Raw genomic sequence first — 20,089 nt, forward strand, 5'->3', positions numbered from 1 at the left:
AATATAGGAACTGAAGTATGATGATTTTATCATGTGATTTTAATAGAAAAATCATAAGTTACATAGTGAGTCAATAAAAATAATGTGCAATGAGACATCCTTATCGTTATACTATATAAGAATCCGTTGTGATCAAAGGTTATGTTTGAATTTCAACTGCAAAGATAAGGGTAGTTTGAAAATGTAAGAATGTTTGAAGTGCGATTGAAAAGTATCTAAAGGTCTCCTCAAAAACTTATCCAAGATGATAAAACATTTTAAAGTATCAATTGGACCCTTCATCTCTCGAATCTATATATGTTTCGTGAAAGATCCCTCAAGCAATGCTTCTGATTTCTCTCTCGACTTAAACTCAATTTGAATTATCAAGTCAAGTTTATCCATCAATCACTTTGCGTCCAATCTAATCTAAAATAATTTTATTTTTGACAAACTATTTATATAATTTGGTGGGTATAATACGACTTAATCACATGTTTCTTACAGAGATAATAATGCCAAAAAATAATAGATAGATAAGAAACTTAAGTGGTCTTTTTCAAAGTTTTGTAGAAACTATTCAGATTTGGTGTTTTTTGCTAGGGGCATTTCTTTATAATCTTATAAATAAGTTCAAATCTGCATAATTGTTAAAGATCTGAATTGAAACTATCTTGATTATAAAAAATTGGTGCAAATAATATTTTCTAAATTTGAAATTGTAGAAAATGGTAACTAAAATCAAAAGAAATTCCTCATATGAATTCGAATTGCAAACTATAGGTAGAAACTGCTTAATGATATTTTCCAATGTTTACTTGTATAAGTATTCAATATAACATCTCTACTTAATTGACTCGTTTGAACTATGGATAATAGCTGCTTCAATCAAATCAATAAACATTATTTATCATTGTACAACATACAATTATGAGTAAATGAATTAATACAATGCAATCAAAATGGTGCTGTAGCTAAAGCATTTAAACTCATCAAGTTCCACTACAAATTCTTTTAGATAGCATAAAAAAACAAATTTTTTGTATTTGAAACTATATAAATGGTATAATACAAGAACGAGATCATAACATGGAAAGCAAATAGAGTGTAAATGACATCTTAGTACTATGTAGCATGATTAATTTTCTTTTTTAGTTTCAATGAAGTACAAAATTCTAAGTTAATAAATTTTACAATCATAAAATTCCCAATTAAAATAAACACAAGCTGAATTCCAAATCATATTACATGAAAAAATAACTACTTGAACCATAACTGCTAGAATGTAGTCAAAAGATCCCTGGAGTCAAGAATAATAGGAGAAAGTTCATGAGAAATAAGGTTATTTGACTTAAATAAAGAGATAATACCTTGGCTGAGGAGGAGAAGATGATAAAATTGCTTTTCTGATTATTTTAGAAAGTGACAACATTATCTCAAATTGTACTTTGACCAGAGACAGAATCTCTGGGATCTACTAAGAAAAACAATACAATTAGTCAGTTTTTGAAATTAGAAGTATCAAAAGGCAAACTATATGGAGTTCTTGAATAAACCAATCATCAGAAAAAAAAAAACTACAATCGAAGAAGACAAACCCAAATAACTCACCTCAATTTAAAGGAAAAGCTATAAATTCCACCAAATATTTAATAGCCATAATAAAATCAAAGAGGTGAAACCGAAAAAGAAGAAAGGGTATCGGCTAAACATGGGGACATAAATATGATAATTGATTGTTCAGATAATAATTAAGTTAATTAATTGTAATTAAAATCCAATTATGTAACATCCAATTAATTCCTTAACAGATGAGAAAGGTTTTAGGAAATTGGAAGGCTTGGATGTTAGTATAACAAATGATTAAAAGGACTTTTATGTAATTTTATCAAAATACAACCTTTATTCATTTGTACTTGATACTCAATTTGGTACCAAACATTGTAACATACCAAACCTACCCCTAACCTTAAATGTCTGAAAGGTCATATAAGTAATTATAGTGAAATTAAAGTTATAATGACTTGTACTCAATGTTCCAATAACTCTTCAAACACTCTCACATTCCCAAAATAGCCTCATCCCTACGGTTGAAATCTAGTTCTAAACTCGTTTTTATATAGTATAAGGATTCGCTCCTTTTGTCCTACAAATTGTTAGAACAAAAAAAAAAAAAAAACCACTTGCCAAATTATGATATCTTGATAGTAGCAATGATTGAAATCGAATCCATCTAGTTTTTTCTACCAAAAAAAAAAATGCTTAACAAGTTCGTGGGTTTTTTTTTTCTTTTAGGAAAAAGGCTTAACAAGTCCGTCGGTAGGTCCAACAAATTATAGGGAGTTGAACCAGATAAAAAGATGAGCAGGGGATTCATAGCTTCCCCACCACCACCATCAGTGGTGGTATCGCCACCTCGTATTCCATCGAAGCCCCTCCAACGATGTGGCACTTACCAATCATGGAGTTACTCATCTAAATCTGTTCATTCCCTCTTCTTCTGGGATCTCAAGCTTAGTAAAAGCGGGTCAGAAAAGCCTTCAAGAATCAGCTTCTTGAGATGCAACAGTAGCACTGGCCCTGGTGGTCCTCCTGGTCCAGGTATCACTTTTCATCTATAATTGCCGCATATTCACGCTTAATTGTTGATTTGGTTTTGTGGGTTTTCGGTAAGAAGAAGAATACTTGTTTCAGTTGAGTTGCTATTTTGTGTTCATTGGTTTCAAAGGGTTTATATTTTTGCGCATTTTGGTTTCGGGATGAGTGTTAGGTGAAGGACTGTAATTTGCTGCTTTAAGCAGCTTATCTTTCTTCAAGATAATTGCATTTCTTGAAATTCATTGAAATGTTTTAGCCTGCTAAAAGTTGGAAGTCTTAGAGCTGAATAAGTGTGGATGATGGTTATTCCCTGAACTTTGAACGAATGCATAAAACATTAGTCTCACAATTGTTTTATCTGCTTCCAAAGAACGGTAAAAAAAGAGTATGAGATACTTACCAGAAAGGGATCGCTAAGAGGGTGTAATTTGCAGCAGATTATTATTCAGGGCATCAATCTTGAAACCTACTAATTACTGTACAATGTACAAGACAAAAATTGCGCGCTCTTAATAAATATCTCCCTGGCTTTCCACTAGCTAGTACCATCTCAATTCTCGAGTCTGCTTCTTAAAAGGATAGTTGGAAAAATTGCCTCTTGAAATGCTGTCTGATGGAGTTTGTGTTAATTCTCCTTTCCAAAATCATTGAGATACTCCATAGTTTCTGTGAGCATTATCACAACGGGACAACAGGTTAAATAGGTTGAGGGACTTTGTTGTTCTTTACTGTTCTTGTCCTAGGTTTTCACTCCAACTATATATACTAGCTGACTATTAGAACTTCAGATTTCTAAATGCTGTTAGCTCTACTCTGAATAGTTTTGTTTTTAAAGGCCTAGGAATTTATCTATGTGCAAAATTAGGACAGAAGATTGTCTTTTCCTTTGTTGTCACATTTTCAGGATGGATATGTAGGATAGTTTGTTTAGTTCTTGATAAGGGGTGGGTTTGCTAAGCAGTAATTTGAACATCATGGAAATCAATTTTGAATGATTTGTAAGAATGAGTTTGGAAAGATTGTAAAGCTTGGGCTTTATGTGCCACGCATGACGAAGATAGGAATTGCAACAGTTTCTTCTTCTAAACCGATTTGCTTGGTTGTATGTTCCTTTTCCCAACTTCAGGACAATTGTTTTCTGCTTTGTCTTGAAATGTCTTTCATTCTGGTTACCATTGCATACAGAAATTTGATCTTGTCTGTTTTCTTAATTTTCTTTTTGGTTCTTAATGGGATTATTTTTCCCCTGATATGCATCCATATTTGCTCATGTGAAATGTTGTTGATCTGAAAAATGGGGAAAAAAAATAAAAGAACAAAGCTCAGACATGGAATTTCTTATAACCTAGCGAATTTCTAACGCATCAATGTCCTAGATGAAAGTAATAGATTGATTGTTGTTTCTTTGCTTTCTTTTGTTGTTAATTGCGATGTGATATCAACTCCATCATTATCTTTCTATGTCGTTCTACTAGATGCTCTGTCTGTGTGTCTTATACATTGTGGTAATGCCTTGCAGAAATTTATAATGCAATTCAGCCTGAGAAAATGCTTTGACATCCCCCCCCCCCAGCTTCTCCCTCCCCCTTTTCCAGCTGGCAAAGAATTTTTCTTGGTTTTGAGATCTCTTCCTTTGCCATGAGTTGAAGGTGGTTCATGCTAAACAAATTACAAGTTGAAGATAGTCATACTTCTGAGTCAAAGACCTTTTTCCCTGCTGCAACAATGACTTGAAACTGCTTAATTTGGCAGGTGATAATGACAGCAAAACCATCCTTGATGCATTTTTCCTTGGGAAGGCTCTAGCAGAGTCAGTTAATGAGCGTATAGAGTCTGCTGTTGGTGAATTTCTGAGTGCCGTTGGCAGATTGCAAGCGGAGCAACAAAAGCAGGTTCAGGACTTCCAGGTACAATGTTGTTTACATCAGACTTAGCATAATAGTTTTAAAAGCATTATGTTTTTGATATCTCTTGTTATTCTCGGGCTGGCAATAGAACTTTACAATGAACAGTTTTCTCTGTAGAATGCACATGTAGTATATATATAAATTGTTGTCTTCATCTTTTTCTTGGACAATGTTTATGGGAAATGGTAGCAGGAACCTCCTGGCTAAGTACATGGAGCTCCCACAAGTAAAAGTATATGGTATTTTTCCTTAGACTCATAGGTGGCACAAAGAGTATAGGAATGATCTTTATGTGCATGGGAAAAACATAAACATTTATACAGTACTGAACTTGTTCAAAAGGGCACAATCTGAACATAATTCTATCATGCTTGAGGGTCATTCTCACCTTACTGTGTGTTAAATTGGTCTTGAGTAATCTTGGTAAACTGAATTGAGCAAATAATATCAATAGCTACTCCAGTAGATGTTGTGCAACCTGCGCTTAAGAATGTTTTGAGATTTTTACTGAGTCATACCTTCTGTTATCTCCTACTAATGGAGTTGGCTCTCTTTTTAATCAAAGGTGCCACTTCATATAAAATAGAGAAGATACTTGAGCAATTGAGCTTTCAACATATCTGACGTTTCTCTCCAACTGTTAACCAAGTTTGTACTAGAATTGCCATATAGACTGGTGTAAAAGATAGATTGCCTCCCTGTTATCTGGCAACAGCTTTTCAAGGAACATAAACAAAATCAATAAAGAGGAGAGCCATTGTTGAAGTCCACTGCATTGCTTTTTCCGTTGCTTTTCTTGTTATTTCATACTGAGGAAAGTTGTTGACTGCCCATATAGTCTTCTTAATTCTCTGTTTAAGTTGATAATGCTGTATAGTGATTGGACAGTTAGTGTAGCCAGTTGAAATACTCATGCCATCAGCTAACTAAACAACTTTACATGCAAGACCAAGTGCTATTGACTACAGTAGCCTCCGTAATATACCAAAATGCTGTGACAGAAGCCCCAGCTGGATATAATTGTAATCTTTTCTGTGTCTTCTATTTATCTGGATGCCTTTACATCAGTCTGGTGGAGGTGATTTGAATTAATTTTGATGACATTACCTTCTCTTGATAACATAGGCAAGAACCATTGGATGAACAATGCGGTTGCAACAATAGAAGTCCCAATGACCCCAATAGTCGTGTGCAAGTTTTATTTTGACATGTAGTTTACTCCAATATAGGCAACTCTAGGACAGTGTCAAATGCCGCCTCTCTTTTCTGCTCTGGTAATTAACAGAAACACTACCGTTTTGCTAATCAAAGACTTGCAAGAATGTATAGTGTAGAAGCTAAGGAGAACCTGGAAGTTAATGGATGTATGATACTTGCAAGATTTTTGAAGGGAAACTGTTAGGTGATCTAAATTGGGACCAGCCCCAAGAATGAGAACTGTATGAAGTTGCCAGCATGATTAGTTGACTATAAACACTTTGCAGAATGCAAGCTTACTTATCAAGATTTCAAAGTGACTGCCTAAACCATTTATTACAAGTTTTTTTTTTCTTCACTCCATTGATATTGGTACTCTTACGAAATTGTCTTCTGGAAAATGGTTCTGAAGCAATTTGATGGTCTTGCAGGAGGAAGTATTAGAAAGAGCTAAAAAGGCCAAAGAGAGAGCTGCGCGTGAGGCTATGGAAGCACAAGGAATTATTCCCAAATCGACATCAACAAATATACCACCAGTAACTAATGGTGTTGCTTCAGAAATCACACAATCTGCTGTCAATTCTGTAACTCCTGCAGACAAAACTGTGCAATCAAATACAAGTCCGCGACCTACAAACGATGATCCTGTTTTAGGGGCATCAAATGAGGACTGATTGCCTATATGTATCTATAAATGTTTTAATTGTTAACTTATTTTGAAAATCTTCATCTGTTATCTACTGTGCCTGAAAAGTTGTAGAAGATATTTTAGCCTTTGTTCATCCGTTCTAGTATAATACATTGGATGATCCTAAAAAACATAATTGCAAGGAATTATCTACACAAAGAATACTTTGATATAAACTTTGACTGCATTTCAAGTGAAAAAGGAAGATTCCAAACCTTATAAGAGAGAGAAAAGGGACGATTGGAGTTGAACAAGGAATGTCATAAATATAATTACCTAAGGTACCTTATCAAGCGGTTCTGGAAACAATTGAAGAACTACTTTCTTTTGCATATTCCCACTGTAATTTGAACTAACGATAGAAATAACACAATAATAGGTTGGTAATTAGGCCATAACCATTTCTAATGCATCATCTTCTATGACACATCCAATCATGACTCAATCAGCCCAATGTCAACCTTAACAGTACTGGTTTGTGGTTTTGGTTGTTTTTTCCCCACTGATCATCAAAGCCATTTAATTGCAACAGAAGTTTTGTTCTCAATGGACCACCTGATGGCAAATTCCATAAAAGCAAACAAACTTTGCTAATGGACAACTATACCGAATCCGTGGTCGGCCAGCAATAAACTGCTTTCACATATCCTTATTCTCCACTCAGTGTATGTTATACTCCATGACTCATTAAGCATCCTCCAGAAGCTAACTTCAATTTATAAACTTGTGAATAATTGTTTTCTATTTGCAACTTGCACTTTTGCCCTACTGGATGAGAATCTTTTGGCTTTTTTTTTCTTTGAGGAAATGCAATAATCAGAGTCAAAATTAATATATAAACTAGGTAAAGCAAAATATGAGACTAATGAGAACTCTTTAGTTGTGTATTTTAAGTGCACAAGATTTAAAAAAAAAATTGATAACAATTCTTTTATTATGTGCTTTAAAGATACAAGATAAGAAATGTTTCAGTGCCACTTTTAGGGAGAGGGTAAACATTTTTGCTAAAGTGTGTACTCATATTTTATGTTTTGGATGATAATTTTAGAAATTTGATAGTGCATCCACCTTTTTTTTTTTTTTTTGGTGTACTTGTCTTGTGCCCATAGGACACTAAATAAGAAACACAATTAATAAAGTTCCTTATCTCAACTAAAAAAAGGAACTTTCATGACAGTCAAAAGAACAAATCGTGTATTGAAATCACATATGCATCTACTCCTTGATCTTAGCCAAAATGCTGAGAAAGTCCGTTGACACAAAAATGTCAACCAATTTCTGCAAGAAAGTCCTAGTTGTTTATTTAGTTCATTATTCTTGAGTTGAACTTTTAATGAGTTTAATGCTTCATGACCAAGGTACTAAAATTTAGAACTAGCTTCTATTTTGTATGGCAAGGAATGCTTAACTGGGGTGGGGTTTACATATTAGCTTGCACTCTTTTCATAACTGCTCTTTATATTAGAAGAAGTGTGAGATGTGATAATACTTGTATCATGGGATACTTCAAACGGTTTCCTTCTTGTATTGGTAAGAACTTTAGGGTGTAAAAGATCTAAATCAAAGATTAATATTATATAATGAGCGAAGATGTAAGAACATCATTTGTGTAAATTGAAACTAGTCTGACAATTAATTGAATAGGAAAAATTCTTGGGGTATTTATGTTTGTTTTTGCAGCAGCAAAATATTATATATTTGATATACAAATGAATGGAAATCTTTGAGGAGGCACGTATGTTTGATTTAGTTTTTCAACCTTAACACTAGCATACAAGTTCAAACTTAGATTGCATTCCATGCAAATACTTAAACTTTTCTTTTCTGCCTCACAAACAATTGAAAGAACTTAATTTTCTCTTCCTAATAGATTGTATAAAAGTTTCTTCTCTTCTCATTAACAGTTTTTTTTTTTTCCTTTTTTAATTTCCCTTTCTTAAGGTTGAAAACTAGGCTTCAAAACCAACACCTTGTGATTCCAAATTCTTTATAAATAACTTTTCCTCCTATTCTTCTCTCAAACCTTTTCATTTCCCTGTTTTTCCTTGTAAGGTTTAGGAGTCTCTCCTTTAAATTAACAAAAAAAAAAAAAAAAAAAAATCCCCCTAATCCTCAATTTCTGGGTTTTTGCAATCAAAAGCATAGATACCCTTTTTTCATTATATCTTCAATGTACATCATGTCATTCTCCCCAAGAAGGCATAATTTGGGGAGCATTCTCCCCAGCATAGATACCGCTGTTACTAATAGTGGATTCTCAGTATCAGCATTCTCAACATAAAATCATTACTATGAAGGCCATACATTTATTGTAGTAGCATTAATTCTCCATGCACCTTACCAATTAATGTTTTTGCAAAACTTGAATAAGTAAGTTTATAATGGATTTTTTACCTTTATACCACATAATGTAATTTGCATACTATAAGAAAAAAGTGAATTGATTTGGGAGGTTGATAAGAAAACAATTAAATGATTATAAAGATTAAAGATTATTGCCTTCAAAATTCAATAAAGCATAGAAACTTAAGATGATGGCTTAGAATCTCTTGGTGGTCAAAAATTTCAAGGGTGAAAATTGAATATATAATAAAGAAGAGTGCAATATACTCAGAAACTCAGTAGAGTAACTTCCAATATACACGTAATCTTACTGTAAACGCTTTCATGACACTTGAGAATATTTAGATGTGGCGTACAGGAAGCTTAAGCCCTCGATGCCTGTGTAAAGTGCCAAAATAATTCTTCAAATGTGCCGTTATGATCGGTGACAAAAAACCCTAATTTATTAACTAAGAAACGTGGAAAACATCAAAACAGCACAATTAGTCAAACATATTCAACACCTAGATTTGTGCTAGTTTTCATGATTTTCCACCTTAGAATAACCCTTCATGTTACGTAAACCAACTCTATATATAGGTCCATGTACCATTTATAACCAAGAAAATACGAGCTCATTCCTGTTTCATAGCGTATATAATTTATATATAGAAGCAAGCAATATTGTTGAAGATGGAGAGAGGTGGGGCTTTGCTCTTCTCTCTTCTAGCTCTAGCAATGAGCTTGCACATCGGATATTTGCGCGCCGCCGTGACACTACCACCGGAGGACCGTCCGCTAACTCGCCATTTTTATAAGAAACTGAATACGTGTGCGAATGTGGAGGCATTTGTGAAGCACCAGGTGACTTTGTTCTGGAATCAAGATAAGAGCATCACTGCTAAGCTTTTCAAATTGCTCTATGCAGACTGCATGGTCAATGTACGTACTATCTTCTTCATAGCTAATATTCCATTATAATAGTTTTATATTTTTGGGCTAGGGGAAATTCTTGGAACAATGATTTTGCTAATTTCTTGAACTTGAAATGATATTCTTTACTTGCATTTAACGGACTTGATATAGTATTAGATGTGCGTCTTTCCGGTTAGAAGCTCGACTATTGTGACTTGACCTTTACTCTTATGAGAATCACGTTTGACAAATGTTGTAATCACCAAATCCCTCTTGTTAAAGGGAAATATTGTAGGTAAATTGTATGGTTCATGTGCTTAAATATGTTTCTTGTCTAAGTTGCTTTGAGCAAAAACCCTAAATCTGTAATAGCATGGTTCATGTGCTTAAATGTGTTTCTTGTATATAAGTTGCTTCGAGCAAAAACTCTTAATCTGTAATAACACTGCCGAACTTGGAATTAGAGGCTAGTTGGAACCGCATTTGAGAGGCTACAGGCTCTTCATAAATCATATGAATTGTCTTCTGGATGATTAGATGTTATCACACTAGCTATTTTGGGACTTATAGTATACTTTTCACATATGTATAAAGTCGTTATTATCTTCTACCAAATTCCAAGATCCTTGTCTCATTTGTACTACATATAGATTATCACTAAATATTTCATCCTCCAAAATGTTTTTTTTGAACCCCATCCCAAATCTAAAGATGATAATCTTAGTTAGACGGTGGAAGTAGTTAATCACTACGTTTGTGAAATCTAATCATTCAATGATCAAGTTATAAAAACTACGTTTTTCAATATGGTTGCTGCAAATTGACTTTCAGAGGTAGAGCAACAAAAACATACATCTGTGGTGTTGGCTTTCACAGTTTTCCTCCACTAATGTTCAATTATTTCAAATAAGTTGGCAAAGATAGTAACTTCAGCCCTAGAGGTGTTAGGCTCGAATCTAACCACTACAAATTGTATTTGATAAAAAAAGTTCAATCTCACATGCAAAATGATCAGATTCCTAAGTTGTTTATAAATTTAGAGAATTTTTCAATTCCAACGAGTTGGTTAATGTCATTTGAAAGAATGCTATGCTTAGTCCTTAAATGTTGCTGGTTCTGTGCTTGGAGATGGCCAACGTTATATATACTAGCATTATCCTGCTGGCAAGAAGACATTTTCTCTGCTACTGTCACATGAAGCGTGAAATATTCACGCAAAATCTGGAGGGGTCATAAACATCAGAATCGGCATGCTATCAAATAGGGGAAAGTTTCATCATTGTTTAATCTTTTAACTACACCCGCAACAAGATTGACTACAATAGGTTATTGTTCATAATCTTACTAGGATTACTGGCCAAATTAGTCTGCCAATTGAATCCAAATTCACTTAATCATTTCCAGGGATTTTGATCGACTTAAGAAATGAAACCAAAAAACACAATAGGGAAAAATCTTAATGGCTCTGACCACTGTTAATTTCTTTTTAGTTAGTAAAGGTTTAGTTATTTAGTTTTTATTGTGTTCTTCAAATGGTTATATAGGTTTCCAAAAACTGATTAGTGCATTGATTTTCTGCAGGGTTGTGATGGTTCAATTCTCCTAGATGGTCGATATGCAGAGAAAAATGCACCGCAGAATTCAGGGCTTGGAGAAAGAATATTCGAAATCATTGACAAAATTAAGACTGTCCTCGAGATCCGATGTCCTGGAGCTGTCTCTTGTGCTGACATCCTTAACCTTGCTGCTAGGGATGCTGCTCATCTGGTAATTTCTACATATTCAATTCAAAGAAAACTGAAAAACAAGTGTCTGAGCTCATAGAATTTGCCCTATATAAATACTATTTATATGCACTTTTGCTGCAAAGAAAACTGTACTTATCTCACATACACTTGATAAGAATTTAAATTACATCTGATTAATGCAAAAAAGATCAAAATACACAAAATAAATTGGCTTTTAAGATGACAGTACAGATAAACAAATTCACTTTTTGAAAACAATCTCCATTTAGACTAACTTTTTGTGAAATGGTGCAATAAACAGGCAGGTGCACCTTCGTATCCTGTGTTCTTGGGGAGAAGGGATGGACTAGAATCAAATGCTGCTTGGGTAGACTACCCCTCACCTTCAAGTTCCTGGGACACAGTGGTGACCTATGCCAATTCTAAAGGTTTGGATGAGCAAGACTTGGTTACACTCTTAGGTAATGCTTTCTTGATTTCTGAGTTCTGACATGTTGATAAAACTTAGGTCAATGGGCAACTAAATGGATTTTGTTTCCTTCCGATTGGTATTCCAGGGGCACATACAATGGGAAGAACACATTGCCAGTTCATCAGGGATCGCCTTTACAATTTCAAGAGCACAGGTAAACCAGACCCCAGAATGAAGAGGTCATTACTGAAAGATCTGAGACAGCAATGCCCTCCCAATACACAAAAAGGGAAAGAAGATCCTCTTGTCTATTTAAACCCTGAAAATGGCCCGGGATACAAGTTTACCAACAGCTACTACAAAAGGGTACAGTCCTATCAAGCTGTTCTTGGAGTTGATCAGCAGGTATTGTGGGGTAACTACTCGCTGGTTGATGCATATGCAAAATATTTCGAGCAATTCCGCAGAGAATTTGCTTTGTCAATAAGCAGAATGGGAGGCCTTAGAGTTTTGACTGGGAAGAAGGGGGAAATACGGCTGAATTGCCGTTTCACAAATGGAAATAATCCTAGCATCAAGTAGAGCTGATTTATCCTAAGTTTATACATGTTATTTGTTATTTTTGTACAAGTGTATTAAACAAGATGAAGAAGAACATCCGAGCAATAAAACATTCAAGGTCCAATGTTCCCTAAAATATAACGCTATCAAGAATTTCTATGATGATATGTTATAGTAAATCATAGCAAACAAAGCCTCTACAAATATTTGTTGATTTACTCTCAAAGAATTGTTAATAGACAGTCAACAGTATCTAAATATGTATCTTCAGGCTAATTTTTGAAAGCGGATGAACTAAATCGATTGCGTTGCTAAGCGTGTAGTAATTGAAATTAATAGAAGTAACAAAGTTGATTTAAAACCTAAAAGAACTGATTGAAAACTCGAAAATAAATATAAAGGAAGTGGACCTAAATCTGACTTATCATAGATTGTTATTTGTCCTGCCTTGATCAGCTCATGGATTTAAACTACTTGTGCAATAGTGACTGATATGGAAAGAAATAATTAAGGAAATTGATGAAAATTTCTCATAATAAAACTCGCCATCAGCTTCAACCAAAAAAAAAAAAAAAGAGGTAGACCCATGATTGCCTCAACAATGTAGATTTACACAAATGACGAAAGAAAGTTCAATAAAGTTGAGTCTAGTTCTAATTGTAATGTGTAGAAAATCTAAATGAGAGTTAAATCCTAAAGGAACTAGACAGGTTCTTCAAATAGTCATTTTTCGTTGTTTTTGAGAATTATCTCTTTTTTACCTTGTCTCCAAGTATTTATAGTTGAGATTTCTTGTAGTAACTGCGATGATGACTAACTGGTTCCAGATGATTTTCCTATGTTTCTCTATCTTCTAAGGTCCCCTACTCCACTAGATTAGTCGCTATTTTGCCAACCACAATTTCACCAAATTAGCCACCATCGTAATCTATGGTGTTGTAAACCTCTTCTCATGACTGTTTCATCAGCTAGCAACTCTCATGCCAAAATCAGCTGTATCACTATCATCTGTCATCAGTACCAGTATGCTATCGATAACGACTTGCGATCACCACTAGTTAGATTACCCACCACTGATGAATGACATCGATAACAGCACTTAGATCAGCCACATAGTCGATTCATATTGCACTAACAGCCATCTCATGGGCTCTTAAACAAGTCTCTTTAAGCCAGATTTCATATAACTCCTAAGAGCACAAACCATGTTTTGCACGTTAAGGCTTGTTTGATAATCTAATGCAATATTTAAACTTAAATAAGTCTAGTCCTTAAAATTCAAACATGTTTAATAACAAAAAATAGAATATTTATATTTGACAAAATTAAAATATGAAATCTAAATTCATTAAGTTATTGAATTATAAATACTGAAATCTTAACATTTGAGTGTATTTTACATTAAGTAATAAGTGAATAGTTTATCATTTATTTTTTGGAGTAAATTTTGCCTACATAATTTAAACCCACTTAATTAATTAAGATGATATATTTTTTGCTATCAAACATATCTTAACATGCTAAGATCTCATCCATTAAGTAAATATCGAATTGGATTGTCAAACCAGGCCTAATGTCCCATTTGGGGTTGCGGTGTTTTTGATAAAAAAGTAATTTTAGGTATTAAAAGTACTTTTAAATTATTTGGTAAACATCATCCCATAAAATTAGGAGTAGAGCTTTTGATGTTAAAAGCATTTTTAGCAGAAGTTCAAATTTGATGCTTTTAGAGTAACTTTTGTGATTTAAAAAATAAAATATCAAATTTAATCATCTTATCCTATATTATGAACCAAATAAAGAGATAAATACTTTAAAAAATTTTCGAATTACACATTATCCAATACAATAAACACTTATTGAATTATGTCTCCAGACAATAAATTTAAAAGCACTTAAGCAGTTGATAAGTACTTTTATCAAAAGTTCTACTAGAGAAGTACTCTTCAATAAAATATCACAATCCCAAATGGACCCTAAGCGATTTAAATTGTTTAGGCAAAACTTACTCTAAAAGTAACTGGTCACTTATTATTTAATACACAATACACTCAAATGTTAAGATTTCATTACTTGATGATTTGGTACCTTAATAGATTCAGATTTCAGATTTCAATTTTATCAAAAGCAGCCTAAATCTCATCTCAAGCTAGTTTCTGCCTGAGCCCCTCATCAGTTTCATGCATGTCCGTAACTACTGCTGATGAGTGGCGGCTAAATTTACACAAACAATGTGTGAAAGAAAGAAGATTTTGGCTACTCCTAACTTGCCAGAAGAATTCTTGGACAGCCTCAAACCATGCGACAGAAGATTTTAGACTTTATTATCCTGAACCGAAAGATTAAGAGAATCAAGGCTTCATGAGTGATCACAATAACTAAACTGCAGCCCATTAGAAACAGATAAAACTAGAGAATGCAAAAGTTCTTGTGCCATGTATGCATGCCAAGAGATGATTAAGATAGTTTTTATTTGCACTCGATTTATCTTTAGGATTCTTATACATAGCTGAATTTTCAGATAGCAACAGTTAAATATCGCAAAGTATTAAGTTAAAAAAAGTTGGAATAAATTATAAAATTTGAATGCAATTCTCTAGATTTTCCTAATCGAATGTATTGATGGGTCTGGATACCTCGGCCATCTCGACTCAGGAGGTACCTCGGTTATCCTGACCTCGAGAATACCTCGGACAAGTTGGGTTTTGCCAGTCCCCATTAGGATGACTTGTTCATTCGAGCACTGTAATCAGATTGGTGATTGATATGATTAATGTAACAACAAGCCACCCTATAATTCAATCCTACTTCTGATATAATCGTTATGTTTTATCTTACAAGATCATGCTACTAATAGATCTCATTATTCTATTCCCCAACTCTTTTAGTATAAATACAACCCCTTGCTCACTCAAGAGGGGGGCACTTCAACTTGGTCAATACAACTCCTGACTATTATTGACTTAAGCATTGGAATGACCCCGAGCGATTTAGTCCCAACCACTTCTTATTTTGCAAGTGAGATCGTTTGGTGCTTGACCTCGCTCGGCTAGTTGAACCTCGCCTGCACAATGGGGGACGTGGCTGCTATTGTTTTTGCTAGTGTAGCGCACTATCGGTAAATAGGAGGAGCGGAGATTCTTAGAAAGAGCAAACTATAGTCCGTTTGATTTGTTCCTCTCTGAAAAATTACATGGTTATAAACCCAGGTCGAACCGGCTGATTAGACCCAAAAAACCACCAATTGGACTGTTTTCCGGGTTGGTTAACCCCTTAAACCGGGATGGCTTCAAAAGGTGTTCAATTTCCTTCAAAAAAAAAAAGAACTTGTGAATCGCTGACTTGGACCGGTTTGAAGGGAACCGGTCTGGTTTAACATCAGTAGTTCAATTAATGCTAAAATTAAATGTTCGTCAAGACGTATACAATCAATTACCTATACATAATTGTCCCAAATTACTACACATTAAGCAATTAACCGTTTATTATCCTTAATCTTCTCTCTAGCTCCCTCCTTCCATAAAAAGCAAAAACTAAGATATTTTATTTGGGCACAAGAACACTACTTATTGATGTCTAAATACATGCACGTAATTTATACTTACATATGTACTAAAACCTGTTTTCTGACTCTTTAATATATTCCTAACTTCGCACATTTTAGTTCCTTTTACAAGATTATGACTTTTCATTTCATTTTTTTTTTAATTTTTGAATATTAAACTATAGCTTTTGAAAACATAAAATGCGCTCTACTAAAATATCTAAAGTAACCTGAAGTAATGCTCCTTACTTCAATCAATAAAAGTTGTGTCGAAAATTCAAATAATATCATTTATGTAACTAGAATAATTGACGTGATTACTTTTACAAAATGAAAAACTTTAAGAATACTCAATGATTTACATAACTAATATATTTATCTAATATTTTATGGGTAAATTATGGGCTATAACAGTTAGCCCACAGTGACCCTTGACTCGATTATTTTTCCGAGTCAATGAATAGGTTGGGTTTCAAAACCTTGGAAAATTATCTGATTTACCAGAAGGCCTTGTAATGCAATGTAAGTTACTTCTCTTGTTTTTTAATTAATTAGCGGCACGAGTTTTACTCAAGTTGGTTTATTTGATGAATGAACAACGTCTCTTTTCTTCCACGGCATAGGATCTAATTTTGTTGTCTATAGACGTCCATCTAGAAGAGTATCAATGTCAAACAGACAGAATACGACACGCATTGAGTTAATAAAATACCCTCAATATTCTCATCCTTGAAAAAGAACAAAATAGCAGTCAATATTTCCCCAAAATGTAAAGATCAGCAGAGAAAACGTAGATCTGAGGTCGCTCTAGTTAAATTCTATTTTCCAGTTTTGTGTTGAAATAAATTTATATAAAATTTGATATAATCATAAAAATTTTCAACTCATACAACTAAATCGGTATAAAATTCAATATTACATTAAAATTGTACTGAATTTACTATAAATGTTGTAAATATTACATTAATCGAACTGAACTGGATAGAACTTAGCTGGAGAGGGCCGATTCCAGAAAACGTCTATGATCAGCTATAATACTTGCATTTAGTTCCCACATAAGCAGTACAACTGCTACGGCAAAACAGAGGATGACCTTTATCTACCTGAGTTCTTGGTACAGTGATATTTTACGTCGAGGATTCAGCTCCAAATCACTATATAAATGCATTCCACTAGCTAGGTCTCCACATCCAAATCTCCAGCAGAACATAGCAGCACTTGCATGTAATCTGCTTCAATGGATTTCTCCAAAGTTCTGATTAGTCTTTTTGCTCTTCAAGTTACGATCAATTTGTTCTCAATCCAAGCTGTTTCAGCAGCACGATCAAATCTTTTCCGAGAATACATTGGGGCAGAGTTCAAGAATGTCAAATTCTCAGACGTGCCAATTCACTCCAATGTCGATTTCCACTTCATCCTATCATTCGCTATCGATTATGATACCTCATCTTCTCCCTCGCCAACAGATGGAAACTTCAACGTGTTCTGGGACACGGATAATCTCAGCCCTGATGCTGTCTCAGCGATCAAAAGTCAGCATCCAAACGTGAAAGTAGCTCTAAGCTTAGGAGGTGATAGTATAGGAGATGGTCAGTCTGTTTATTTCCAGCCTTCTTCAGTTGACTCATGGGTTTCCAATGCTGTCTCCTCTCTTACAAAAATCATCCAACAATACAATCTGGATGGCATCGACATTGACTACGAGCATTTCCATGCAGATCCTGACACTTTTTCTCAATGCATTGGTAAACTTATATCGACTCTCAAGAAAAATGGGGTGATCTCTTTCGCATCAATTGCCCCTTTTGATGAAGATGATGTTCAAAGCCATTATCAAGCTCTCTGGAATAGCCATGGCCAACTTATTGACTTAGTCAATTTCCAGTTTTATGCCTATGATCAGGGGACTACTGTTGATCAGTTCATGGACTATTTTTCTCAGCAAAGAAGCAATTATGATGGTGGGAAAATCTTGGCCAGTTTCATCAGTGATGGAAGTGGTGGATTATCACCACAAGATGGATTTTTTACAGCTTGTACTAGGCTCAAGAGTCAGGGACAACTTGGTGGGATCTTTGTTTGGTCTGCTGATGATTCTAAGGCACAGGGTTTTCGGTACGAGAAGCAATCACAAGCGCTTCTAGCAATCCCTCATTAATCTTGTATTGTATAGTTGTTAGTCTCTATTGATGTATTTCATCTAAAGGAAACTATGTCCCCATCTTTGGTATCACTGTCTGTGGATTATAGTAGAAATTGGTACTCAACATGAAAAATCTTGTTTGTCCCATGGTTTGGTTACAGGAAATGTATCTGGCTTTCCTTTCTTGTTTTAGATTGAGGTAGCAAATTATTCAGCTATAAGGTCTACTAGAATGGTCCAATAACTTTTGGTCTAAAGCCATAAGTTTAAAATGATTAATTCAAAGTTATTATAGCCCAATGGATCCATATATTATACCAATCCTTTCTTTCTTGAGATCAACACCGTTACGATCCAAATTGTCCACTTAATCGTACACGGATTCTTCTAGCAATGACTCGTACACATTTTAAAGGTGATTTCCATCCGTAAGTATTCACTACAACAAAAATGGTCTTTCCTGACATATCTATAAGGACACTTGCTGGTTTGTGCCATTATAAAACTTCTATCATGACACTAGTTATCAACTCAATAATATATACTCTAATTTTTTTATTTTATTTGATATAAAAATAATAATGTACCTTTAGACTCCCTATTATGACACTTACGAAAATGTGAGATACACCAAAAAAAATTAAAACACAAAACGACGTCGTTGGATTTTGGCGGAAGATTCCTTTGCCAAAACACTTAGTGAAATCTCAAAACTTCATTTTGCCTCCCAGTGAAATTTTGCTTCTTCTTTATCTCTCGCACAAAGTCTCTCTCTCGGCAAACTGTCTCTCAAAACTCTTGGCCAAAATTTTGCTTTCCCACAAAGTTTTTCCTGTTGAATCTCTCCGCAATCAAACTACCCTTGCTTTCCCATTGAAGGGATGTAATTCCATGATAAATTTTTGCCCTAAATTGATTTCTCTCGGTTGCCTAAATTTTTGCCCTCTGCCTCTCTCGGCCACTTTCCTCTCCTCTGCTCCCTACCTCTGCCGTCCCGTCGCCCCTACTCTTTCCCTCTCATCATCAGATTTAGTGTGAGAACCCGTAAAACCCTAATTATTTTCCTAGGGTTTATTTCCCCTTAATTGCATGTTTTCTGCATTTTCTGGCTTAGAACTATTTTCTTAGTGGATTTTATGAGCAATTATAGTTTTAAGATGATTTTTCTAGCATTGGTGAATTTTTAGAAAATTAAGAATATATATTGGATGTGGGACCCACTAGTGCGAAAAGTTCGGAAAAATTCGGCCAATAAGGTTAAGTTTCGGATACTGTGTAAAATTTATCGGGTGTTAAGAGATAGGTAGAGTGTGTGAAGTGATTGTTGGGAGAGAGAAAAGAAAGATAAGAATGCATTTATGGAGGTGACAAGTGTCACCTCCTCATTGGATGAACTTTAAGAAGTACTATTCACAATTTTGACTTTTTTGACCAAAGGTTTATATATCAAAAAAATGCACAAAAATCACCATTTTTCTCTCCTTGTTGGCCGGCCACCTTGAGCAAGAAAGGAAGGAGATTTCTTCAATTTTCATGCTTCTACTTGGTGCAAATCAACCAAAAACATTTGCTTCCATCCATTTCACTCCATAAAATCCTATCTTCTAGTGTTAGTGAGTGTAGTAGTGAAGCTTGTTTGAAGGTTTAAGGTGTCCAACATCCTTCTCTCTCTTGGTTCTTGGTAAGTGAAGCTTGAAACACCCTACTACACCTAATGATGCTTATTTTGTGCTTAATGGTGGCATGAGTGAAGGATTATATGATTTATTTCTTGATTTGAAGAGTTTTGGTGAAGTTTTCCATTTTATGATGAATTTTCTGGTTTCATATGATTTTGATGTTTTGGACTAGTATGATGGTTGGTAATAAGGGGCTTTGGCTCTAGTAGGTGTGAATTGTGGTTAAATGTAACCAATTTTGGATTTGGAATGAAATGTGAAAAGTTAGGGTTCTTGAACCCCTATTCTGTCCGAAATTTTAGGTCATAGCTAGAGGCCGAATTGGCCTTACCTCAAAACATGAAAGTTGTAGGTATTGATGAGTTTAGTGTGCCTGCAAAATTTCAGGGTAATTGG

General features: G+C 34.5%; 3 protein-coding genes across 3 annotated transcripts; all 3 read left to right on the top strand.

Moving 5' to 3' along the window:
- The first annotated feature begins 2,210 nt into the window (after positions 1-2,210).
- Positions 2,211-6,463, top strand: LOC113736829 (uncharacterized). The gene is made up of 3 exons (XM_027263999.2): positions 2,211-2,580; positions 4,330-4,484; positions 6,113-6,463. The coding sequence occupies exons 1-3, from the start codon at positions 2,340-2,342 to the stop codon at positions 6,353-6,355; spliced, it is 639 nt and encodes a 212-aa protein (XP_027119800.1). The 5' UTR covers positions 2,211-2,339; the 3' UTR covers positions 6,356-6,463.
- Positions 6,464-9,347: 2,884 nt separating this feature from the next.
- Positions 9,348-12,423, top strand: LOC113737573 (probable peroxidase 61). The gene is made up of 4 exons (XM_027264781.2): positions 9,348-9,633; positions 11,188-11,373; positions 11,656-11,815; positions 11,912-12,423. The coding sequence occupies exons 1-4, from the start codon at positions 9,385-9,387 to the stop codon at positions 12,346-12,348; spliced, it is 1,032 nt and encodes a 343-aa protein (XP_027120582.1). The 5' UTR covers positions 9,348-9,384; the 3' UTR covers positions 12,349-12,423.
- A 4,616-nt stretch (positions 12,424-17,039) lies between these two features.
- LOC113737837 (chitinase 2-like) lies at positions 17,040-18,206 on the top strand. Its single transcript, XM_027264994.2, has one exon. The coding sequence runs from the start codon at positions 17,109-17,111 to the stop codon at positions 18,027-18,029; it is 921 nt and encodes a 306-aa protein (XP_027120795.1). The 5' UTR covers positions 17,040-17,108; the 3' UTR covers positions 18,030-18,206.
- The last annotated feature ends 1,883 nt before the right edge of the window (positions 18,207-20,089 follow it).

The sequence above is a fragment of the Coffea arabica genome, chromosome 3e, assembly GCF_036785885.1.
Source record: "Coffea arabica cultivar ET-39 chromosome 3e, Coffea Arabica ET-39 HiFi, whole genome shotgun sequence".
Taxonomy (NCBI): domain Eukaryota; kingdom Viridiplantae; phylum Streptophyta; class Magnoliopsida; order Gentianales; family Rubiaceae; genus Coffea; species Coffea arabica.